The sequence below is a fragment of the Siphateles boraxobius genome, unplaced genomic scaffold (genome assembly GCF_051911475.1).
Source record: "Siphateles boraxobius isolate OS27281-9 unplaced genomic scaffold, OSU_SipBor_1 65, whole genome shotgun sequence".
Lineage (NCBI taxonomy): Eukaryota > Metazoa > Chordata > Actinopteri > Cypriniformes > Leuciscidae > Siphateles > Siphateles boraxobius.
The window spans coordinates 860,712-886,616 of record NW_027509192.1 but is presented as its reverse complement, the minus strand read 5'-3'; the positions used below and the strand labels follow the sequence as shown (position 1 = coordinate 886,616).

Sequence of the window (25,905 nt, the reverse complement as noted above, 5' to 3'; positions counted from 1 at the left end):
TGCGGTCTAGTGCTAAAAACAGTCATGTGTGATTTCTTACCAATTTATGCGTAAAACACATTAAAAAGCAATGCATACACTGCTTTGAAATCATTATATGTTTGAAGTGTTCAAACAGCTTGTTTTATGTTCAGAAAACACGGCAGACATTTTGTCTCCTTCGTCCATTACATACAACTTTCATCATCAGCAGCATACCCTTTTTACCAGCAACGATTTGCTAAAAAACATACACGTTTTTCACCTTTGAACAGAAATATATGCGTTAGTAAAATCAACGTATCTAACCAAACCCGACTGCATTCATGCTAACCTGTATTTTAATATCACATAAAAGTTATCTTATCATTATTACCTTTTATATGATTTTAAAACCAATCGCAGCAGACCAGCTTATCGATTAGTCGTGTTGTGCTTTAGCACGATTCCCTCCCCGCGTTTTTCCACACCACATTCCTTCATGGACCAGCAAACTTACTTCCTGCTTTACGTTGAATGACGGCGACTTCAACTAATCAGACGCGCCTAATGAGTCAGCGGGTAATGTGATTGGCTGAGCGTGGCGAGGAGGGCGTGGCCAGCTGTCTCGGTGCTCGTGTGTGTTGTTCGAGGGAAAACGCTTGCTGGAGCGATTCGAGGCCTTGCATCTACTTTCTATGAACGAAAAAGGAATAAACACGTTTTGTTTCGTAGGTTTCCTCATGCAGCAGGCAGAAATCGTTGGATAAAAACAAACGGACTTCGAGGAGTGGTTAAATGGTTTGCATTATTGAAGTCACATTTACTGCTTGTGTTACTGTACAAAGGCTGTTGGTTTTGTAATTGTAGACGGTTGTTTCTGGGCAGGCCGCAGTTATTTGACCAGTTATTCTGTGCATGCTTTATTGTGTGAGCCAGGAGTTAAATGTGATAGATTTAGATGCTGATTTGACTGTTTGCCGATGAAAGTGTTAGCAGTTCAGTCTCTGCTGTTGCATGGATCTCAAGGGCCTGGGCAGCATGGGATGGCCTCGCGTGTGTTTCTCTGTAAATTTAATCAGTTCAAGGACAGACAGTAAAAACCCCACTCATGAGCTCACCTGTCTGGGTCATTATTTAGGCCAGAAGGGGAAAAAATGTGCATTATCATTTTATATAGCAAAAGTATGTTGAGGTTAAATAAATGCATCATGCATGCTAAAGGAAAGGTTATCATTTTGGTTTGGTACATCCTTTTCTGTTCATATTAATTGGCCAAAAAAGTGAAGTGTATGACTAAACCTTTAATATGACTAGGTGGAAAAAGCACACAGAATGGCAAATGCTATAGTTTTGTACGTTTTCAACAATTACTAATACTTCTCTCAAATTTTAAGTTATTCTCGCAATAACATACTACTTTACTATTTTTGCAGTATGCATACTGTGCACATTATGCAAATACATTTGCCATAATGCTGTGTGGAATCCCACAATGCAATGCACTTGAATCCCATACTAATGCATTGCAAATATATTTTCGTCCCATAGTCAAGCCATTTTCAGTTGAAATTGAACTAAAAATGCAATCTAACATTATTAATTTCCAAAAAAATAATTTCGCTGGATGTGACAAAACAGTAAGGACGCACACTACTGTTTGAAATTTTCGTATTTTTGCATATTGCCCATTGTTGTCACTATTTAAAAAAATTTTAAATCCCATAGATCCCAGTAAACAGTGTTAATATTCCTTTTTGAACATAGTCTTTTCCAATGAGTTTGTAAACAGGTGATATTACAATTTTGCGTTGCATCTATAGCTAGTTTGTACTGACATGCTTGTTTTTGTTTGTTATCTAGGTATTGATCAATCACACATGATTCTCATGAAATGGGAAGAATGTAGAGACGAGACGTGAATACAGTCAGCTAGTTTTCTTTTTTAATTTGTTTTATTTTGAGACGATGGCCTACAATTATAGCTCACTAAACCGAGCTCAGCTCACCTTTGAATATCTGCACACAAACTCGTAAGTATCAATTTGAGTTAGTTTTACAAATTTTCTTGCAAGCAACAAAACAAAGATTACACAACCTTGTTTTCCATCGGACTGCTAAAAGCTTGTGCGCCCTGACTCAATCAATCAGCCAATCAGATTGGAACTTTTGATTTTTAAAAGTGGTCATTTTTGTGTGCTGGCATGCATTGCATGGTCCATGAACAGTCAGTAGTATCCTGCTTTTACTTTCCATAAAGCAGTTTGCAATGACAATATACCCAGAAGTTACTGTAGCATTGATGAGCAAAGTAATGCGCCCATTATTAATGGGATTGCAAACGATGTATGTTTTTGTGAATTGGAGGCCAAAGAAAAATTTTGAATGGGGATGTTGCTCTGTTTAGACATTTATAACAATGTTCTAATAATGTATTCATTATTTTAATATTTTGACAAATACTTGGGAGGGTATTTATCGCCATAAAGGACAAAAGTAACAGTGGCCATGAAAAAGGTAATTTCTTTTGTTGTTGATCGATTCTATTATTGCCAACAGGACAACCCATGAGTTTCTTTTTGGAGCTTTGGCTGAACTTGTGGACAACTCAAGGTACAAACACAATTTTGTTTATAAAAATAAATATTACTGACACTAAGGTGCTGTTTTCACCTGGTATTAAGATGGGTTTTGGCGATAACTTTCGACACTCCCAGAGGAGGGGTGGGGGGCGGTTTTGTTGGGGGGGGGGGGGTGTTGGATGGGGCTTACATGCGCTTCATGAGGCACACGCACATTTGCACACACATGTAAGGTCTCTCGCTCTCTCCCTCTCTGCCGTGTGCGCGCTACACGGTTTGGAGCTCGCTCGCTCTAGATTCTGGGAGATTTGAACTAATTTGCGGGCATCAGGGAGCCGCTATCAATATGCGGGAGACTCCTGGAACTTCCGGGAGAGACTTGGGATATCTGTGAATGCATACCTCTCTGTCCAATCATCTTTGAAAACTCTATTTTCTTTGTCAACTTTTCTTTTCCTGGACAATGACATCCTCAACACTCATTCAAACGCTTACTGTGGTGAATTGTCGCGTCGTGCCCGATTACGTCAAAAGTCATACGCTCACTGGATGTCATGGCAACTAAATCACAGAGGAAAACTTTAAATATCCCGCCTTCGTTTTAATTTCGGACCATCTCAAAAAATACATAAACAAAAGATTTTAACATGTGTTTATCAAAGTAGGAAATCCACACTTTTAATCCCTTACACACAATTAGTGCTCTTGAAATACGAAATGGAGGCAGGTCCGGATTGAATTCCCTCCGGGTCCGGATCCGGACCGGAGTCCGGACTTTGAGAAGTACTGGTGTAGACGCTCACGCGATCGAATGTGATCAAACCGCCACAGAAGAGCGTCTTCTCTCCGTCTACTGATCTAATGAGTAACATTACGAAGAGCTCTAGACAGACGGGATTTAAACTTTATCGACTGGAGACCCAAGTTTAGTTTGAAGATGATAAACGTACCGAGCACAATGTTCTCTCATCAATCCTGATTTCTAACACACACTCACAGCGTTCGGCTGGTCTTGTGTCTGTCAGAGCAGAAACTAAGGCCCCATCCAAACTACTGCATTTAAGTTTAGAAACGGAGACCTTTTGCTACGTTTGCACCTCCCGTCCAGACCAAAACGGCAAAAACAAAGACCTAAAACGGAGAAGTTTAGAAACGCTGCCGAACCCGTTTTGCGTTTTTAATCTCCGGAGGGCGTTTTAGTGAAGACGGGTCAAAACGATGACGCAGAGGCTCACGCTCGGCTCTCTGATTGGGTGTCATCAGTCATGGCGTATCCTTCCCTGATTCGTCAGCCACCCATCACATGACCCGTCCCCGGAAGAAAACATTCAACAACAGCCTGGACTACCAGTTACGTTAGTGACTGCAACATGGATAATGAATTACAAGCGTTACTGACTTTGATGTCTTTGCTAGCAGCTGTTGTGCAAAGCTCCACCTCGTCGTCGGTCCATGAAAAGAAATCTCTGGTCTTCGACATTGCTAATCTTTCCAGAGGTAATTTAGCTACTTTCTTCTTCGTCTAATCTGAGGAATAGTCAATCTGTTTCCTGTTTACACCGGCACGCGCATGCCCAGTGTAGGTGAATGGTCAAGTGATCCACGTTTTCTGTCGTTTTAATGTGGACGGAGATCAGTTCTAATACGCAGCTGAAACGCTGGTGTGGAAGGAGATCGTATTCGTTTGAATTCTCCGTTTCTAAACTAAAACGCAGTAGTGTGGATGGGGCCTAAAGCTGATGCTCTCTGTGTGATTTTCCGTCGGTCATGTACATATGTAAATTACATGAGCTTATTTCATCCTTTAGATCGAAAGGTCTGGAAAAAAAAGCCGTTACATTTACCCACCCATAGACCATCCCCTCGAAGAAATTAGGACAAAAATTGGACAAAAGAGACGGATTAAAGGGGTGGTCGATTGCGATTTCACTTTTTTCATTTTAAATAGTGTGTAATGTTGCTGTTGGTGCATGAGCAGTATCTGCAAAGTTGCTGCGCTGAAAGTTCAACATAAGCAGAGATATCGTCTTTTAAAAATCAGGAAGATTAAAGCTGCAGTAGGGAGTTTTGAGAAAATGTTGACTTAGCCTGAAAATTTGAACAAGCACAACTTACAGGTCCAACCCCCTTGCTCTCTGCTGCGCTACAGCCCTCCCTCCACAGCTCCTCCCCCACAGCGGAGCCTGCCGTGAACGCGCAGGCTAGTAAACAGGGCCACCGATGACGGCGGATTATAAACAGTTATGGAACATTCACTAATAGGGACGAAACATCAACAATATGCTTTACATTGACTATGGCCTGCCCATACTTTGACAACAAACTTGGTCCTCAAATCATTATGTATCTTGCAATACATGTAACTTTATAACATTGCACTCTTTCTATAAGTTATAAATAGCTAATAAAATAACGTTAAAGGATTAGTTCACTTAAAAAAAACTTTTGCTGATAATTTACTCACCCCCATGTCATCCAAGATGTCCATGTCTTTCTTTCTTCAGTCGAAAAGAAATTAAGGTTTTTGATGAAAACATTCCAGGATTTTTCTCCATATAATGGACTTCAATAGGACACAAACGTTTCGAGGACCAAATGACAGTTTCAGTGCAGCTTCAAAGGGCTCTAAACGATACCAGATGATGCATAAGGGTCTTATCTAGCGAAACGATCGGTCATTTCAAAAATAAATAAAAAACTTTAAGTTTTATAAGCACAAATGCTCGCCTTGCTCTGTTCTGTGATGCACGTTCGTGATCCTGTTCGAACTCGTTCATCAAAATGAACAAATCTTTTTTCGAGTCATTTCGTTCGTTGAATGCCAGAACGAAATTACTCGAAAAAAGATTTGTTCATTTGGATGAACGAGTTCGAACAGGAGAGTCACGAACGACGGTACGCGCTCGCGCTGTGCAAGAGAGGGTTGATCAGCGCATACACAAGCGTGATTGACACTGCTAAGACATTCCTCCTGGCTCTGATTGGTTGTTTCTGACCGGGGGCGGTGTATTTCTGCAAATGGCAATAGGACCACAGGGAGGAGCCGGAGGAGCTTGATTTCTTCACAGATTATCTGTCTCATATTCTACTGTCATGACATAATGACAGTTTTAACAAATATTTGTTTACAAAAATTACCTACTGGAGCTTTAATGCCTACAAAAACGACTCGAATGGGACTACAGCGAGATACTCCCGGGTTTTATACGTAACTAACCCATAATCAACCCTGCCTCTGGAATATTCAAAAAAGGAGGCATGGCCATATTTCTGCTGCTTTGTTTAAGAGGAAGAGTTATAGTGGAGAGCAGTAGCCATGCCGTCGAAAGTGTTTTATTTTCACCCAGCTGTCAGGTCTTCTGTGTTCGGGCTTCCTATGGACGCTGTAGTTAGTCAACAATGGCTACAATTTACAGGTCCTTCTCAAAAAATTAGCATATTGTGATAAAGTTCATTATTTTCCATAATGTAATGATAAAAATTTAACTTTCATATATTTTAGATTCATTGCACACCAACTGAAATATTTCAGGTCTTTTATTGTTTTAATACTGATGATTTTGGCATACAGCTCATGAAAACCCAAAATTCCTATCTCAAAAAATTAGCATATCATGAAAAGGGTCTCTAAACGAGCTATTAACCTAATCATCTGAATCAACTAATTAACTCTAAACACCTGCAAAAGATTCCTGAGGCTTTTAAAAACTCCCAGCCTGTTTCATTACTCAAAACCGCAATCATGGGTAAGACTGCTGACCTGACTGCTGTCCAGAAGGCCATCATTGACACCCTCAAGCAAGAGGGTAAGACACAGAAAGAAATTTCTGAACAAATAGGCTGTTCCCAGAGTGCTGTATCAAGGCACCTCAGTGGGAAGTCTGTGGGAAGGAAAAAGTGTGGCAAAAAACGCTGCACAACGAGAAGAGGTGACCGGACCCTGAGGAAGATTGTGGAGAAGGACCGATTCCAGACCTTGGGGGACCTGCGGAAGCAGTGGACTGAGTCTGGAGTAGAAACATCCAGAGCCACCGTGCACAGGCGTGTGCAGGAAATGGGCTACAGGTGCCGCATTCCCCAGGTCAAGCCACTTTTGAACCAGAAACAGCGGCAGAAGCGCCTGACCTGGGCTACAGAGAAGCAGCACTGGACTGTTGCTCAGTGGTCCAAAGTACTTGTTTACTTTTTTATTTTGCATGTAATTCGGAAATCAAGGTGCCAGAGTCTGGAGGTAGACTGGGGAGAAGGAAATGCCTGAAGTCCAGTGTCAAGTACCCACAGTCAGCTGCTGGTGTTGGTCCACTGTGTTTTATCAAGGGCAGGGTCAATGCAGCTAGCTATCAGGAGATTTTGGAGCACTTCATGCTTCCATCTGCTGAAAAGCTTTATGGAGATGAAGATTTCATTTTTCAGCACGACCTGGCACCTGCTCACAGTGACAAAACCACTGGTAAATGGTTTACTGACCATGGTATTTCTGTGCTCAATTGGCCTGCCAACTCTCCTGACCTGAACCCCATAGAGAATCTGTGGGATATTGTGAAGAGAAAGTTGAAAGTTGAAAGACGCAAGACCCAACACTCTGAATGAGCTTAAGGCCGCTATCGAAGCATCCTGGGACTCCATAACCCCTCAGCAGTGCCACAGGCTGATTGCCTCCATGCCACGCCGCATTGAAGCAGTCATTTCTGCAAAAGGATTCCCGAAAGAGTATTGAGTGCATAACTGAACATAATTATTTGAAGTTTGACTTTTTTTGTATTAAAAACACTTCTTTTATTGGTCGGATGAAATATGCAATTTTTTTGAGATAGGAATTTTGGGTTTTCATGAGCTGTATACCAAAATCATCAGTATTAAAACAATGAAAGACCTGAAATATTTCAGTTGGTGTGCAATGAATCTAAAATATACGAAAGTTAAATTTTTATCATTATCATAATTTTTTGAGAAGGACCTGTATGTTCCAGAAATGTTCCAGAAAATTACAATCGTAATTTAGCTCTCTGTGCTGCGCATTTTACGGAAGACAGCTTCCAAAATCTCCACAAATTCAATGTTGGATTCAACAACAAACTGTTACTAAAGCATGAAGCAGTTCCAACTTTAAAACCAGAGGCAGCAGTTGTTGGGCCACAACCAGTAAGTGAGACTTAATAATTTTAAAGTTATTTGCATGTGTAATTTTAGATGTAATGCTTTAGTTTTTATCAAGGACGTAAACAAATGCCAGCGCTGGCTTTAGAAGCCACTTAGTTATGCTATTTCGTGTGTCTATGACAAACGCGTACAAACATTTGGGACCTGAATTTGTAATTATGTACTAATTTTGTAAATGTATTTTCCATGTATAGTTTATGACGTAATTTTTCGATTTGATCAAGAACGTAAACCAATGCCAACGCTGTTTGTAGCTAGTTAGTTCTTTGCTATTTTGTGTGTATAAGACAAACGTGTATGAAGTTAAAAAAATTATATGTTATCGCAACCGCAAACTTCAGCTGCTGTTATCAGATGTTTTCACGTTCTGTTGGCATTTTAACACAGTTGCCACATGTAACTTACACCTAAAGAAAACGATACACCGAGTAAACTAAGTTTTGTGGATAGATAAACGGTTGTTCATTATATAGACAAAACAATAACTTTAAAAAACGGTATTACTCAGTAATTTATTCAGTTATATTAAAAATTTAATCAGGAGAAAACCGTATCTCAAAAACAAACAAGCAGCAGTAGCATTTTCAAGTAACAGCATATCGAAATTCTTATATAATAATAGTAGAATAGAATAATAATAATGATTCAAAAATGTACCATTCAGAAACGTTTTGTAAGAGCCGTGTTTGGGGAGGTTCTGCTTGACTCTCTTCATTGCCGCTTTGTGGGTCTGATTCTGGCTCAAGCTGATAGGCAGTATTGACACCATTATTTACATTGATTTGACCGGAACATGCAACTTTCGCCTGTAAAGGTAATGGGCGTGAAGTGTCCGGACTACATGCGCTACGCAGTTTAGCCAATTGCAACACACCGGCCCAACAAACCAATCTGAGCCCATTGCCTGTTTCAAAGAAAAAAAGCAGTAAACCACCCCTTTAAAACACCAGGTGTAAACGGGAATGTGTCTCCCTCGTCTACTTGTGATCCGATCGACCAAAACTTACTGGCATCTTAAAGTTGCTCTAAGCGATATCGGGTGACGTCACTTCTTGTTGACGTTTAAAATATTGTCAAACAAAATGGAGGCTAGTTAGACCCTCCCTCCTCCTCATCTGCGCACTAACCCCCCCAAATCCTTCTTGTCGGTTACTGGCTGGAACAGTTTATGTTTCGTGGTGCGGGTTAGCCCAGTTTGTTTTTGTTGCCGTGTTTGGAGCCTGGGGTGTCTGCAGAGACCGCGTTTTTTTACAGTGTGTTCAGGGGACAGCTAGCGGATAGTGAGGAGATGTTTGCTGTATGTTACCAAAAATGTTTTGGCCTAAAAAACGTGTGACATCGCTTAAAGCACCTTTAATACCAGCTGTAAAAAGGGCTTGTATCATCAAAAGATTTGCACTGTTGAAGTGAACATCCACTCCATTTATTTTCTACAGAGACGCCAATGCCACACGGATAGACATCTACACAGGTTAGATCCAATGGTTTTACCTAACTTGTAGAAATAAATTTCAACATTTGCTAAAATCTGTATTATAGCAAAATAGTTTGTTAATATTCATTTGTTACCACCAATCAGAGAAGAGACCCGATCTGAGAGGCGGGTTTATGCTGTGTTTTCTTGACGATGGCACTGGAATGGACCCCAGTGAGTAAAGCAAAGAAAACCAAACCCTTCATACCACAAAATGCATGCATTTTCAATCAAGATTTCATACACAGCAGTGATGACAACAGAACTGTTTTTTAATAGGTGAAGCCACTCATGTCATCCAGTTCGGCAAATCGAGCAAACGTTTCCCAGAGTCCACTCACATCGGCCAGTATGGAAACGGATTAAAGTCGTAAGTATCGTTACACTTTTCTTGGAAACCGATGAACTGCCATTATCTTGTTATTTATGTTTTTATTTATACATAAAACATCCTGGTCTCTTTTAGGGGTTCCATGCGTATTGGGAAGGACTTCATTCTTTTCACCAAAAAAGACGACAAATTAACGTGTTTGTTTTTGTCGCGAACGTTTCATGAAGAAGAGGGTCTGGATGAGGTAAGAAGTTGATGGCGAAGCATTATACACAAATGCTCATTCTAAGCGAAGAGCAGATCTCTAAATGCTTTTGGCCTGTTCTCGTAGGTGATTGTCCCATTACCCAGTTGGGACGTGAAAACCCAGCAGCCTCTGACTCAAGACACTGAGAAGTACGCTACTGAGACTGAACTCATCTTTAAGTATTCTCCTTTTAAGAACGAAGAGCAGCTATTTCGGCAGTTCAAGAAGATCGAAGGACCCAGTGGTTGGTTTTTACAGCACTTTATCTGAAATTAAATCACTGAGGTTAATCAGATTGTGTCTGGTGAGGCCGTTAAATCTGAGTATTGTGTGTTCGTAGGTACACTAGTTGTAGTTTATAATTTGAAGTTGATGGATAACCGAGAGCCGGAGCTGGATGTGGAGACGGACCACCAGGACATTATGATGGCCGGGACGCCCGTAGAGGGAGTGTGAGTCCATACGCTAATTATCATAACCAGGGTTGTCGTATCTTGTCCAATTTCTGCAGATCTTAGCAATAACTCTTAAGTAGGACTGTGCGATTAATCGTAATTGATTTTCGAAATCGTAATTGACTGTCTATATGGTGTTTTTAATATGCTTCAAGACAAACCATGTGCACATTCATAAATAAACACCATTGTTGAGTATTTTCTCCTTAAAACTGCAGTGAACAAAAGACAGTCTCAAAAACATGGTTTGAAATCGCTGGTGTTTCTGACGTCACAAACTACCTTGTAACCAATCAGGTCAACGTGTGATCGTCAACGAGTTGATCTTAATTAGTGGAGGTGGGGCTAATTTGCATATTCATAGAACCGCGTATGCTAAATGAGGCAAGGGTGTAAAGTTACATTCAAGCTACTTTAAGGCAACAAGGAAAAAATGTTTAAATATGTCATTTTAGTGATGAAAGATGATTTTTAAGGGATAAAATTATTAACTACAGGGGGACTTTAACATCCAAATCAGCCTAATAACAAGTGAGTGTTGTAAAATGCAGTTTACTGTTGCTAAACTGCAGGACGTGTTTGATATTAAAGATTGTCTTATCTATACGTAAACAGTTGAGGGAACAGTTTATTGGATCCGTGCATTAGCTCTTAAAGTGACAGCAGCCTTATGCCCGGTACACATTGTATGATTTTGGGTTGTCTCAGATTAAAGATGACCAATCGAGGCGATTTCTGTAGTAGTGGCTCCTAAACGGTGGTCCTCCGTCGTTCAGTGAGAGGATTCAAAGACGGCCGTTGTCACGGTCTTGTGACCAAAGATATAGCCTGCGTTTATTTTCTGACACTGTCGTAAATGTATCATGATCATCTCACAGTGTGTTTGCTGTTACGACCTATGTCTACTGACTAGCCAATAGAAATGCAACATGAAATGCTGTAATGAGCAACGCGACATATTCTCCTCTTTCTCTTCCTCTTATATAAAAACCACAATTTCCAAAGTGCGATTCATCTTGCTCTATTTGTTTACCACTAGCGCATGGTGATGACGTTTTATTCTCATCATCATACAGTCTACATACAGTACATGTCGTACCCAAGTTTATTAGATCCATGTCGTACAGTGTGATTTGTAATGATCTTATAGGATCGCTGAAATTGAAGTCTTTAGCTGGCATAATATGTCATTTATGATAATCAAACAACAAATGACAAAGGGAAATCACTCACTGATCTTGCCTGAATAACTTAATAAGGATTAATCTATATTTAATGTATACAGCAAGACTATGCAGTGTTATTTTACACTTGATCATTACATTTTCTATTCTAGGCTATCACTTATCTGAATACCACTGTTAGTACATCTTCCTGAAAAACTTTAATTTAATTCATATATTCATTCGGCTGTGCTTATTTGTCCGTTTTGTTTGTAATTAGTTTCTTTGTTGTTCTTATTGTATTGCTGACTGTTTACTTGCCATGTGTAATTGCTTTGAGGACCTTTTTCTTACAATTTAACCTAGTATTAATTTAGATAATTGAGAAATTTCACTGATATTTTAAATTACTCATATCGTTAAATAAGACTGTGATCATATCACCCACCAATAATAGTGTTAAATAATTGTGATTTTTGCCATAATCAAGCTGCACTAACTCGAAGCACGCTTAAACCAGCTAGTCAAGATCTTTAGGATTTCTAGAAACTTGCAGACAGGTGTGATCTAAACTCTACAGAAAGTTGGCCCTCTGGGAGCAGGATTGTCATAAACCGACTGATATAGAGTGGTGCAGGTATGACATCACTTTGTAAACCAAAACGCAGAAGCGAGTTGCATTTTAGCACTGCCGGTTCCATCGTCCCGAAGTCAATGTTTTTTTTAATGTGATTTTGGTTAAATGGCTGAAATAAGGTCTGTGGTGAACACAAGCTCAAGACCACCTTCATGTTTTATTCTACGACCTAAAATACATCAGTATTACCCCACTCGTGATTTTATGAAGCTGTTACGTGTCTTGAAAAAGGCGGTTGCTAACAAGTGGCTAAATGAGACTACAGAGTCTGTCGAGGAGATTAAACGTCATCACGCCGTACAGGTAAACTCAGTCCGCTTTTACAGCATCGTTATGCTTATAATTGTGCTCTTATAAACTATTCTAACTCAAACGTTCATCAAAAATGTTTTAGATAAAAACTGGAAGAGTTGTCGGAGGATTAGTGATGGTGACGTTGAATTCGTGATGTAGTTCGTTTATAGCCTACCTTTAGCTTTTTACTTCTGGCGACTGCATTTAGGCTTCAAAATTCATCAAAGTTGTGTTCATCTGTGATAATTATCTTAATGGACAAAACATGCAAGTATCATAAACTTTTGTTGATCACAGAGCATGTTTTTAGTGATAATCCAAAAGCCTATGGCAAAATCCTATTGGGTTTTTGTCGAGGGAACCAGCGTGATGCGATCTGCCGATTGGCCGACAAACTGACGTCATACCTGCATCAGTCTGTTTCTCTTGAGCTGGCATACAGTGTGTTTTTAGCATGATAATGCAATGTTGGATGTTTTTTGATGATACTGAATGTACTTTTGTTTTCTAAACAGAAAGCCAGAGAGGAGGTCCTTCCGTGCGTATGCTGCTGTCCTGTACATCGACCCCAGAATGAGGATCTTCATTCAGAGTCACAAAGTTCGAACCAAGCGATTGTCCTGTTGCTTGTATAACCCTAGGTAAACGTGCAAAAATGCCAGCTTCACACATATACACTGCATCAGGGTTTCAAATCAAACCTCTCAATGTTGTGAAAAAGTACTAGTTTTTTATAGTGGAGCGTTCTTGTAACTCCCTCAGAGGCGGTGGCAAAAACAATCCCAAATACAGAATCCTGTTCTTTTGACTTCTAGGATGTACAAATACACGTCGACGCGCTTTAAAACCCGTGCGGAGCAGGAGGTCAAGAAAGCAGATCACCTCTCGAAGCTCGGTGAGTTTAATCCCAGCCCACATAAACAGCTCAAACTGGACTTGTATCGCAGGTGGGTGTTAAGGGAAGTTGACTTTGTGGGTTATGATGGCATTTCCTCTATCTGGTCATTTCTGCTTTTTAACTCCACAAATACTGAATCTCAAGTGTTGACCGATGCAGCTGCTTGCTTTAAAAGCTCACAGGAAAGGGCAGTTTTGTAAAGGCATCATCTCGCTCTTCCTTTGATAAAGATTCGAACAGAGGAGGAAATATAAATTGGTTTTAGACTAGATCCTTAGTAAAGTGAGTGCTTATATTTCTGTCCTAGTTCTTCTTCTGTCTTTTCTTGTATAATGATGTATGTAGTGTGATATATATATATACACACACACACACAATAGGGGTGTAACAGTACACAAACATGACGTTTCGGTACGTACCTCGGTATTGAAGTCACGGTTCGGTACAGCAGGAGGGAGAAAACAAAATACAAAATGTATTCTTTTTTATTAAACTGTTTTGTGTTTAAATAAATTCTATTATAATGAATTTTCTAAAGGATAAAAAAAAATCTATCTTAGCTAATGCTGTAAACTATATGGGGAGGCCTTAATCACACATTACTAAAATATTAAAGGTTAAAATTTAACAACAGAGCCCAAATTATTAAATTCAGTTGCTATTTATTTTTAGATATAATAATCAACGCTCAAATAAAAGAAAACGGTAAATTGCACATACAGCAGGTTTTGCATTACCTTCTAATTCTAAATATAAAGTTACTTTTCAACTCGTATAATAATTTACACAGTGGCTGTCATAAGTTGCTTTCATGACAAATTTGTTTAAAAACACATTAAATAATCAAGACATTACTAACAGGTTAAGTAAATGTAATAAATAGGCTAATATAGTTGAAACACGGGTTGAGAGATGTAAACATACCAATCAATCATCTCTTCTGCGCTTTTTACAGGTAGCAAACAGCGTTGCATTGGTGATTTAGATTAATATGTGTGAGGGAGGGAGAGCAAAGAAAGTGCTTAGTTTGAAGAGAGAGAGAGAGAGAGAGTGCGTTCGGAAGGAGGGACTCTTTGTTCGTTCTCTCTCTCTGTTAACATGCGCAGCTGACATCAACATCACTCATAAATCACAATAACTGATCAAATAAGGCTTTGGCGGGACAAAAAATTCGTTTTGTCGCCCGCCAAAAAAATGTCAATGCAGGAAAAACACTGTATAAATAAATGGCACTTGACTTGAGCATATGTTTGGCTTCCTCTCTAGCTGAGGAGAAGGCACGGGAATCCGAGAGTAAAGCTCGTGCCCTGGAGTTAAAGCTTGGTGATGATTTATCCAAAGAAGCCAGAGTAAGACCACGACCATCCCAACACGCACACAATTCAGACCAAGAACACAACTCTGGACTATTTATCAATTTATATCTATTTGTTAAATCATTTTGAATTCAGAAGCTCATAAATTGCACTTATGAGTTTGTCGGATTTGCAGGTTTTTAATAAATTTGTGTCATGTTCTCCTCATATGATTTCAGGCCGCACTGAGAAAGGCACAGGATTCAGCTGTGGCGTTACGTGCCGAAGCTACTAGAAAACAAGCCATCCATGCATCCAAACAAAAGTAACACACACTCATCCACTCATACAAATACACTATGACCTCTTAAAGATGTTTTATAGTTATCAAATTTTACTTTGGTCTAATATAGCCTCATATCCTTGAAAACACACTATTGTCTAGGTTAATTTGCAGTTTCAAATCAGCATTTTGTTGTTTCAGAGCTTTGAAAGAACCCAAGGAGCTGAACTTTATATTTGGCGTGAACATCGAGAGACGAGACCAGGATGGTATGTTCGTCTATAACTGCAGTCGTCTTATTAAGATGTATGAGAAGACGGGACCACAGCTGGAGGGAGGAATGTGAGTGAAAATCACACACAGATATTGCATTGTACAAGCTGATGTGTAACAATTAGTGATGCACCAATTTTTTGTGGCCGATACCAATCTTAACAAACAATTATTGGTCGATTCCGATATTTGTCTCTTGCTGTCTTGTTTGAACTTTTGTCATTAAAATAAATAGTGTTTTGATCATGTTTTAAATCAGCAAATTTTAAAAAGCTTGCCTTAAGTTTATTGCTGTATCATCAAATAATTTTTAAACATGGATTGGATCCATTTAACATTCAGCAGGCATAAATACACAAATACATAAATACAGCAGGCATAAATGGATCCATTTAACAAATACAAAAGAAACAAAGATACATACTTCACTTAATTTATTTATAAAGCACTTTACAACTGCACCTGCAGACCAAAGTGCTGTACATGTGAAATAAACAGTGCTTTTAGGTAGCTTTATCTGTATATTCAGGTACAGAAATAAAGTAAACAAATGTAAAATAAAACTGCATATTCTTCACTGTATAAATTAAATGCATATATTATTATTACATTGAGACGTAGCTAATTTCTACTGTACAAAAGTAAAATATTTCTGTCACAAATACTTTAAGTAAAACTGAACTTCCGTTTTTATGACTGGATTCTGTCCGCGTTTTCCGCATTGTGGAAATCATATACATATTAATCCTTATGAAAGTTACAAAAGTTTAGTCATTTTTTTTGTCTTTTGTTGTTTGATTAACATTAAAACGCAGATACCAGCACTGCATGAATTTTAGATTATATATGTATAGATGATATATATGCTATAGCTGATGTGCCGATGGTTGTAAATTGATCAGAAATCGGCTGATACATCGGTGCATCTCTAGTAACAATAGCATTAACAGTGTGTGTGTGTGTGTGTGTGTGTGTATCAGGGCCTGTGGAGGTGTTGTAGGAGTGGTGGATGTTCCCTATCTAGTGCTCGAGCCAACGCACAACAAGCAGGACTTTGCAGACGCTAAAGAATACAGACACTTACTGAGAGCCATGGGAGAATATCTCGCCCAGTACTGGAAGGACATCGGTATCGGTCAGTCTATGTGTTTGTCGTCTTTTTGTTCATAACATGTAGGGCTGCACGATATTGAAGGAAATGCGATATGCGATAACTCATTAAATAATGCGATACGATAATGCTTAAAGTGTGTAAAATAAACTTAAATTATCTTTAAAATATATTTAAAATTATATAACCTACATATGTGTTTCACATTCTTTTTCTGACAAGAAAACATCCCTATAACTTCTGAAAGTGAACAGCAGTGTTATTTTTACATCAGTGTAAACCAGTGTTTAGGGTTTCAGGTAGGCCAACATTAGGTTAATTTAACAAGAGAAACTGAATAATCAAATGTAAAAATAAAACACGACTTAGTTTTCAATCTCTGAATTAAATATATATAGGATACTGATTCTTATTAAAGCTACAAAAGTTATTCAGCCAAGAGCAGTGAGTGATTTTCTCTGTCTTTTGTTCATGACCCCAGTTATTGCAAGCCGTTGCGATATGCATATCGCTGTATATACATTTGCAATATTTCAATAGTTTCGATATCTTGTGCAGCCTTAATAACATGCGCAGTCATATATAATTTTTAATAATGTTTGTAACATTATTGTAATGTTTTCCCTCAACAGCTCAGAAGGGTATAGTGAAATTCTGGGATGAATTTGGCTATTTGTCGGCCAACTGGAACTCCGTCCCATCAAATGAAATTCGGTTTCGCCGACGGAGAGCCATGGAGATACCGGTCACCATCCAGTGTGGTACGAATATAAACTCACTCTCAGCACTTCACAAACTTTCTTTAACATGCCAGAAACACATTTATATCCTAAAAAAATATTTTGCTCATACTCGGGGTTACTGATTTGATCCTAACTCTTAAGCAAAAGTAGTAAGCTGTGAATGTTGCTTCTAATTGTGGCACTTGTGATTACAGTATCATTTTACCTTTTCTACAGTTTATAGTAATCAGCGTATTACTCAGTTTATCAGTTATGGTAATTATAAATCAGTTTATAGTAATTATCTTTTTGCTGCTATATCCTCTAATATTTATATCTAGAGCAAAATGCGCTTCATTAAACGCAAAGTTGAGATGTTGTTGCCCAGAGAGAAAAACAATATGTGGTGTCGGAGGAAAAGATCCACGAGAGACGAAAGATGGCGTATTTTCCCCGGGTTTAATAAAATAATTTAATAAAAACGTCACACTCATCTGCATACATGGGGATTGAGTGAGAAAAAGCAGACAAATAAACATTCAACTCTGGTCACAAATAGAAAGGGAAATAAAAGAAAGAGTACAAAAGTCGGTAGAGCGGTTATCTCTAATCCTCACCTTTCACATCTATTACAGACACACTCTTTACTAGCGGTGAAACGGTACATGTATTTGTTTTGACCCGTTCGGTACGAGGCTTTCGGTTCGGTACGCATTACAAACCGAATGATTCGTTGGACCATTTTTCCTGCCGACCAAAATCCGCGCTAGCGCGACCCATAGACAGTAAAACCACCACAACGCGCAACATCAAATGGCAAACATAATGAAAGCGGAACGAAACTGCGCTCATTATTTTGTGCTTCGCGGACCGTTTATCAGTTTGGACCATCAACATCAGTGCAGCGTGAGCCTGTCTTGATCAAGCGACACTGTTACTACACGCTAAGAGATCCATTAAACAAAGCATTTGAATTTGCCACCGGAGTAATAACATCCCTGCAAGCTCTAGTGAGAAGCATTACAATTTCTCCGTTATTAACGGATCAAATAGCGCTGACGCTGACATTCACCATGGATTTAATGTAGTAACACTAACTTGTAACCATGGATGTTTGGAGAAATAGTCAAATGCTTTCAAGTACATCACGCATCTTTTTCCAGCACTTCAAAACTCAAATATTATCATATTTAAATGTAATCATATTTAAATCATATTTATTTTTAATGTGATGACCAAAACATTATCTGTTCATCCGTCAAAGATTGCCCCCATTTATAAAACTAAAAGTTTCAAGATGTAGGAAAACTCACACTTATTTAAAAATTATTTTCTTTTAATAAATAGGAAATTTGTCTGGCATTTCTTTCTTTTTGCTGTATCGAAAACGTACCGAACCGTGTCACCACTGTACCGTATCGAACCGTGAATTTTGTGAACCGTTACACCCCTACTCTCTACACGCATGCGCAGTTCTCATAGTACCTCAAATTACCGTAAATGTACTAAGTAACCGTTACACATGCGCATTGTTTCTTTCTCCATCTAAAGACATAAAGCACCACATTAAGAGCTGCAGGAGATGTGGTTATTTTAACAGCAGCAAAATAGATTGATACTTTCGCTAAACGCTGCCGAAAACAAGAATGTAGCAAATACAATTATTTTTATTTTGAAAATTCTCAGACTCTCTGCTTTGGCTCCGAGGGCCCAATATCCTCATCTTTGATGACTATTTGTGTGTAGGATTTTTCTTTTCTTCTACTAATTACTGCTGATACTCAGATGAAAATGTATAGCTATTGCAAAAAATCATTGTCTGAACGTCCGCACGGAGGAAAATATAGAGCCTAGGCATCTTGGAACTTTAATTGAATAACCCTGTATGAACCTAATTTCTTAAATTGTTTTTATCTTCCTGTAGATAAGTGTTTGAAATGGCGTACGTTGCCGTTTCAGATGGATGCTGTGGACAAACGGTACCCAGACAGCTGGGTGTGTCTCATGAACCCGGACGGGACCCAGGACAGGTTGGGAAACTAGTCACCAGAAGCAGTCTAACCATTTAAGACTGTGTGTGTCTTATTGTTTTGTTTGTTGTTCCGTTTCATTAGGTGTGATGCGTCTGAGCAGAAGCAGAATTTGCCCGTCGGCGTTCTGAAAAAAGACATCAAGTCGACAGAGGACAAACGGAAAGATCTGTCAGATAAAATCCGTCAGCAGCAAGAGAAACTGGAGTCCCTGCAGGTCTGTCTGTCAGCTCAGCTCTCTTCTGAGCTTTTCTCTGTCTGTTTTGGTTAAATTTATGCTTTATTTCTCCTAATTCAGAAAACCACAACAATAAAATCGGCAACAGATATAAAACGGCTGCCTCTAGATGTCAGTACAAAACCTACAGAAGAGCGCACGCCTCAGGTACAGTATGTGTGTATCTAGATATTTTGTGGATGAAACGCACACCAAAAGGTTTTATTTTAAATCTGCACTATTTTTACTGCAATTAAGCACATTTTCTGGCCAAATGCAGCTGGACAATTTTTACCATGATGTATAAATACTTGATTGTCTCATTTTAAATAATATATTTGTGTTCGCATTACAGTATGATAACAGTATGGAAGCTTGTTTCCGCCACAGAATAAAACATTTTCAAAAGATAATTGCTATTTTTTGTCTCACAATTGCGAGTTTACATCTCACAATTCTGACTTTTTTTTTTTATCAGAATTGCGTGATATAGTCACGATTGTGGTATAAAGTCAGAATTGTGAGATATAAACTTGCAATTCTGACTTTTTTTTTCGTAATGGCGAGTTTATATCTCACAATTCTGACTTTATAACACAATCGTGACTATATCACTCAATTCTGATTAAAAAAAAGTCAGAATTGTGAGATAAAGTCTCAATTACCTTTTTTTTTTTATTATTATTCTGTGGCGAAAACAAGCTTCCATATAACTGGGAATATGCTTCACTGTCATAAAATAATGATCCTAAAAATAGGCATATTATTTTTTTTAAGAGAAAGGGTTAATTTGACCTGGATATGTTTTTGATAGGTTTCAAGCTATTTATTGTTCTCTTTATTTTGTTCAACCCTTACAGCCGACCCGCTCATCCCAGCGAGCTGCACCCCGTCCACGTTCACCACCTCTCCCTGCAGTGGTCAGAAAAGCTGTCAGTCAACCGCAGATAACAAAAACTCCTCCCCCTAAACCAACGCCTCCTTCACGACCCGCACGGACCCCACCAGCACCTCCACCCAAAGCGAAGCCGTCCCCGGCAGCGAAGGCAACAAAACCCGCCCCCAAACCTGTAGCCCCGCCCCCAACGCCGCCCACAAAAACGCCGGCTCGCAGAAGTGCCATGCAGAACCGCACTACTACAGTAAGTCGTCTTACATACATGCTCAAAAACACATACATAAACTAAAACTTTCAATATCTTGTGTTTTCACACTTTAAAAATATGTCAAACAGTGCTTAAAAATATCGTAACTAAAAAAACGTAAATATTTTATGCTAGCCATCGTCCGCCAAGACTGCTGGCAAACAAACTCCACCCAGCAAGAAAGGAAACATAAAGAAGGGTAGAGTCCAAGAAGAGGAGGATGACGAGGAAGAAGAAAGTGAAGAGGAGGAGGAGGAGGAGGAAGAAGAAGAGGATGAAGAAGAAAGTGCGTCAGAAGAGGATGAACCTCAACCCAAAAAATCTAAGATGGCGGCATCTGTTCAGGCTCGAGGGAAAACTGCAGTGGAAAAAAAACCAGTTGCAGCAGCAACAGCATCAGTCAAACAACCCAACACTGAGGTACAGAATCACATTCACACCGCTTAATTCACACTCAATACATATTTAATTCATCTCTTTTTCATTTCATATTTAATTCATCTGAATTTCTCTCTTAGGTTATCACGAATAGCACTAATGAAGATCTGAAGAAAGATGTGATAAAAAATAATGCACAGAAAGGTAATATATGTATATAATTTCAGAAAGTAAAGAGATTTGTGGAATTGTGTGGTCGAGATCTAATCAATGGTGTGTGTTGTAGATAAAGGCATGCAGGTAGAGGCAAAGGTGAACGGCGAGTGGTTCACGGGTCGTGTAACCGCAGTAGAGACGGGAAAGGACAATGTACGCTGGAAAGTCAAGTTCGACTACGTTCCCATGAACACTCCAAGAGATCGCTGGTACATGCACAATCATACACTAATCAATATTTACCACATTTATGTCATACAAAGGGCCAGATATACTAAACAGGGCAAATTAATGTAAGAAAGCAATCCCAAAATGCTTTTTCGAGTGTTAAATAATGGCGCAAATGCCAGTTAATACACTACAGCAAAGCATGTTGTGTGACTTATTTAAATAGTCTCCTCCTATAAATGTTGTGTCTGAAAGGGAAACTCCTAGGGGTTGCACAGACTATTCGACTTTAATGGTCTGCCATGACGTTTTTAAACTCAGCATCGACTACCGTATTTTCCGCACTATAAGGCGCACTTAAAAGCCTTTAATTTTCTCAAAAAACGGCAGTGCGCCTTATAATCCGGAGCGCCTTATATATGGATCAATTGGTTAATTGGATCAATTGGTTAATAACGCTCCGTGTTATTAAATTCGCCCGCGAACTCCCGCTCGTGTCCATCTTATGCCCGCTCTGTAGGGATGGGACGATTACCTGTTTCACTATAAAAGACGATAAAATGTACTGACGGTTAGTAATATCGTTTAAAATTCAATTATCATTAAAACCGTGTTTGATTATCGCGATTTTAATAACTCAATATAAATCCTGTCCAGCCAGCAACAGTCTGACGCAGGCGCGCAATGTTGGGGTTTCTTTTTATTCGAGAAGGAGGAATGGCGGAAGGCGGTGACCGTGTTCGGGAGATTTTTCAGCCTTTTAAGAGGACCAAATCTGAGGTGTTGTCCTATTTCGTCTTTTACAAAAGTTCTGAGGAAAACTTAATCGTGGATGGTCACTCTGTATGCAGAACATGCACAAACAAAGTCACTGCGATAGGGGTAAACACTTCAAATCTGCCGAGTCATCCTGTATGATCATCATCGACTGTTGTAGCGAACGCAAGGCAAGTTAACTTTGATCTCAATACTAAAACTACGTCTGGGAAATAATTGGGCACAACATGTTGTTTTGAGTTGAAATATTTTATCTCACTCACTTGAAATAAACTTGAAGCTTCCGCGAAGAAAAGTTCGCAGCAATAAGTGTCTTTGAGCCAAAGACGAACGAACAAGTTCAAACAAGACTATTAAGAGTGACATTTAAGAGATAATAATGTATATTCATTGTACACTTATTACACCTATTTTTTTTTACCACATAATTACGGGGACATATTGAATAGAGATTAATGTCTCTATTCTTACCTGTTAAATCCATTTTGTACAGCGTACAAAACTCGTCCAGACAAGATGATCACAACAATATTATCAAATTCTGTAAACAATAAATCAACTCTGATTTCATTTTCAATACAATCAAAAACGGAGACGCAAGATGACAAGTTGTATTTGAATGAAATGAGAGCGCGCGTCCGTTGTCATATACTGTACATGAATGTGCGCTGAGTTATAATGCGTTGCTATTGACGACGGTCATTATAAGGAAGGAAATGCCACAGAATAGAATCTTGCTTTAAAAGTGCATAGAGCTGCTCGTTTTATTTGTTGTTTGTTGATTCTCAAATATAAAACTTGTTGAAATGCTTTCAGTGTGAGCATCAGTTCTTTTTTAACACTTTCATCTTGTTTTAACAAAAACGTGATATTGATAATCACGATAATTTTGGTCACTATAATCGTGATATTAAATTTTCATACCGTCCCATCCCTACCGCTCTGTCATGCGGCCAGTTCAACCTCGTATAAATCAGGTTATGAGCGCTCACTCTTACTAACAGACATACGAACAGACACACTGTCCCCGGCGCTGCTCGCGCTTCACAGAATGTTCATAAAGCGTTCCCCGTTCACAGTAACCGGGTCGTCTCATTCAAAACAGCCAGCTGCTGCTGTCAGCGAGCCGCCGCACATGAATACTCGTATGAGTCAGGCTACGAATGTAAATTACATGCCCGCCCCAGCGCGCTCACGCTTACTAATAAACCCCTCGCCTCCGGCGCCGCGCACTCGCTACAAAACTCTCAGAAAACGTTCCCCGTTCAAGCCAAGGTAACCGGGGCGTCATATATGAAACAGCGTGCCATCGCTGTCAGCGAGCCGCCGCACATGAATACTCATATGAGTCAGGCTGCGAATGTAAGTTATATGTAAGTATAATCCGGTGCGCCCTATATACAATTAATGTTCTAAAATAGGTCATTCATTGAAGGTGCGCCTTATAATCCGGTGCGCCTTATAGTGCGGAAAATACGGTAGTTTTAAACCGCTTATTGTACACGTAAGTTAATCGTTGTCCTAAACCAATGCGCTGCTGCATTGTAACGCACACACACACACAGACAGTAGCGTGCTCATCACGTGAAGATTGCACACAGTCATTCAGTAGCGCAGAAATATATTTTAAACTCTGTTCTGTGATTTAACAATGAATAGGCTTAAAACTGATTTCTTAGTAACTAAAACCCACTGCTTCACTATTAGTTGAGAAATTTATGATTGAATGTTTTTTTCAAACATTAATACTATTGCAACCCTTGGAGAAGACAAGAGAGGCTCTGTTTCTGAACTTATACGAATGCAAGAACAACTACACTAACACACAAGCCGAACTCACTCGCTCGTTTCTCTCTACCCGCCCTTTTCCCAACTCACCGCATTAACCCTATAACTGCCAGTGCAAAATAAAAACAGCAATTTCACAACAATTATAGAAAGTCTGCGCTGCCACACTATTAAAGGTTATTAATTCAGGTAGGACACCACTGATGCCTAGGTGTGACATGCACGGCCCGCCACTGTTCTTACCTGAATACAACTGCCATTGATAATTGGCAAAAAAATCCATGGAAACCTGGCTATAGATTTGTTTATATCTAAAAATAATATTGTTTATTATATTTTTTATAATTTGGGTCATTTTGTAGCAATAGCTTTCACATAAAGCTTTGAAACTTAAAACTAAATTTGCACAGTAAATTTAAACACTCAGTAATAAAATAAGAACAAATAAAAAAATTGCAATTGATGAACAAATGAAACCTGGCTTTAAGTTAGAGGTGGGTCTTTTTTTTGTTTTTTTTTTTTTTGCCATTTTTACCCCAAACCCCGTTAATTTCCGACCCTGTTTCATCGCAACTTCAAAATGGTAGTTGTTTTTGTACATCAAATGTTTGTTTGTTTGTTTTTAGGGTGTTTAAGGGCAGCGATGATGTCCGTCTTATGCGTCCAGCCTCTCCAGAGTCACGAAGTCCAGACACCAATCAGGGTCCAGCGCGGTCTGTAACTCCGCCCACTGCTGCTGAGCCTGACACGACTCAGAGCGGGCCCAGCAGAGAGACCACAGAAGGCCTGGTGACCATGATGAGGTGTGTTTCTGTTAATGATCTGTGCGTTTCATCCCTACATTCATGGTTTATTTTGCACAGGACATTTATATGCCATTTTTTCCTCCATATTTCTTAATCCCTAAAGATTCTGTGAACACTATGAGTGCGTTTTTTGTGTGTGTGTTTCATCCCTACATTCATGGTTTGTTTTGCGCAGGACGTTTATACGGTATTTTTTCCCTCCGGATTTCCGAATCCCTAAAGATTCTGTGAACACTATGAGTGCTGAGGACCTTGTGGCCTTTCCCATCGTGAGTACAGATCTTGGTTGAGATATTTATAACAAGGCTAAATGATTTGAGTGCTCAATTTAGTGTCTTGTGCATTGCAGAAAGAGTATTTCCAGCAGTATGAGGCCGGACTCCAGAGTCTGTGTAATTCCTACCAGACGCGGGCCGAGTCTCGGGCACGAGCCGTTGAGGAGAAGAGCAGCGGGGCAGAAGCCAAACTACGCGAATCTGAAGAGAAACTCCGTAAACTCAGAACCAACATCGTCGCTCTTCTGCAGAAAGTCCAGGAGGTCTGAAACACACACACACTTACATTACTGCATTGACACACATTATAATATTCCTATATAAATCCATTTTGCTATTTGTTTTGATTTTGTGGACTGTTGTCAAGGAAATGAGAATACGGAGCTGTTTAGAATTATCAATGGGAAAAGAATGTTTGGAATTCCTTTGATCATGTGTGTATTTTGTTCCGCAGGATATTGAGATCAGCAGTGATGATGAGCTGGACGCCTACATTGAAGATTTGGTCACAAAGGGAGAGTGAAACCCTGCATCTCCTCTGTTTTACCTTCATTTTCACTCTCTACATTTGTGTTTCATGCATATTAAGAGTTCTAGTTGAAGACTGGAGATGATTGCTGGTCTGCCGCATATTCATCCCTATATACTGTGACCGAAAAAGCTTCATTGCCAACTTCAACACAATTTTGGGTTCGAAACGCCACTCAGGCCATCAGCTCAGCCTTGGAACAGACTGAACTTGTGGGCTGCAGGTTATGAGAGATTCAAATGGTTTCATAGAACCTGCAGTTTCACAACTTTGTTTGATTTAAGTCTACATTGAGGTTTTGAGATCATGTTGGCTGTTTTTTAGGGTCTCAGTATTGTAAAGCTTCATTCTCAACCCAATTTTATGGAAGAGTCCTCAGCTGTTCTCACAGCTCGCATTGACTCCTTTCAAAACAGTTCGAAATTTTGAGTCTGAAAATGGGCTTTAACTTGCTGCTTTGTGATCCGTATTGTCTCAAGTTTGAGTTACTTCCTAATTCGGTTTCCATTTATTTGGATGTGATATTCAGTTCGTGTTGTTTTATTTTTAACCTTCCAGTTTCCGTTTTTTGGAATAAACACTGATCTGACGCTGTTAACCTCTTCAGTTACAGTATTTAGTCTTCATCTTTATATCTGAGAATATTTTTTAAAAAGTTTTATTAAAACAGTCCAATAAAGTTTAGGATGCACA

The 25,905-nt window shown here is 39.2% G+C and overlaps 1 protein-coding gene across 1 annotated transcript; it reads left to right on the top strand.

Moving 5' to 3' along the window:
- Positions 1-564: 564 nt before the first annotated feature.
- Positions 565-25,905, top strand: morc2 (MORC family CW-type zinc finger 2). The gene is made up of 27 exons (XM_077210060.1): positions 565-759; positions 1,822-1,991; positions 2,518-2,571; positions 9,137-9,171; positions 9,280-9,348; positions 9,454-9,544; positions 9,641-9,749; positions 9,837-9,996; positions 10,093-10,204; positions 12,817-12,942; positions 13,117-13,196; positions 14,466-14,548; positions 14,734-14,819; positions 14,979-15,119; positions 16,031-16,185; positions 16,794-16,922; positions 18,808-18,913; positions 18,998-19,130; positions 19,212-19,298; positions 19,991-20,272; positions 20,411-20,695; positions 20,794-20,857; positions 20,940-21,078; positions 24,229-24,405; positions 24,584-24,677; positions 24,758-24,946; positions 25,138-25,905. Exons 2-27 carry the CDS (start codon positions 1,927-1,929, stop codon positions 25,204-25,206), a joined length of 3,120 nt encoding a protein of 1,039 aa, XP_077066175.1. The 5' UTR covers positions 565-759; positions 1,822-1,926; the 3' UTR covers positions 25,207-25,905.

Coding starts and splice junctions, on each gene's coding strand:
- morc2 (XM_077210060.1), top strand. CDS start 1,927: ATGGCCTACAATTATAGCTCACTAAACCGAGCTCAGCTCACCTTTGAA. Junction 10,205..12,816: donor GGGACGCCCGTAGAGGGAGT/GTGAGTCCATAC, acceptor TTTTCTAAACAG/AAAGCCAGAGAGGAGGTCCT. Junction 14,820..14,978: donor ATCCATGCATCCAAACAAAA/GTAACACACACT, acceptor TTGTTGTTTCAG/AGCTTTGAAAGAACCCAAGG.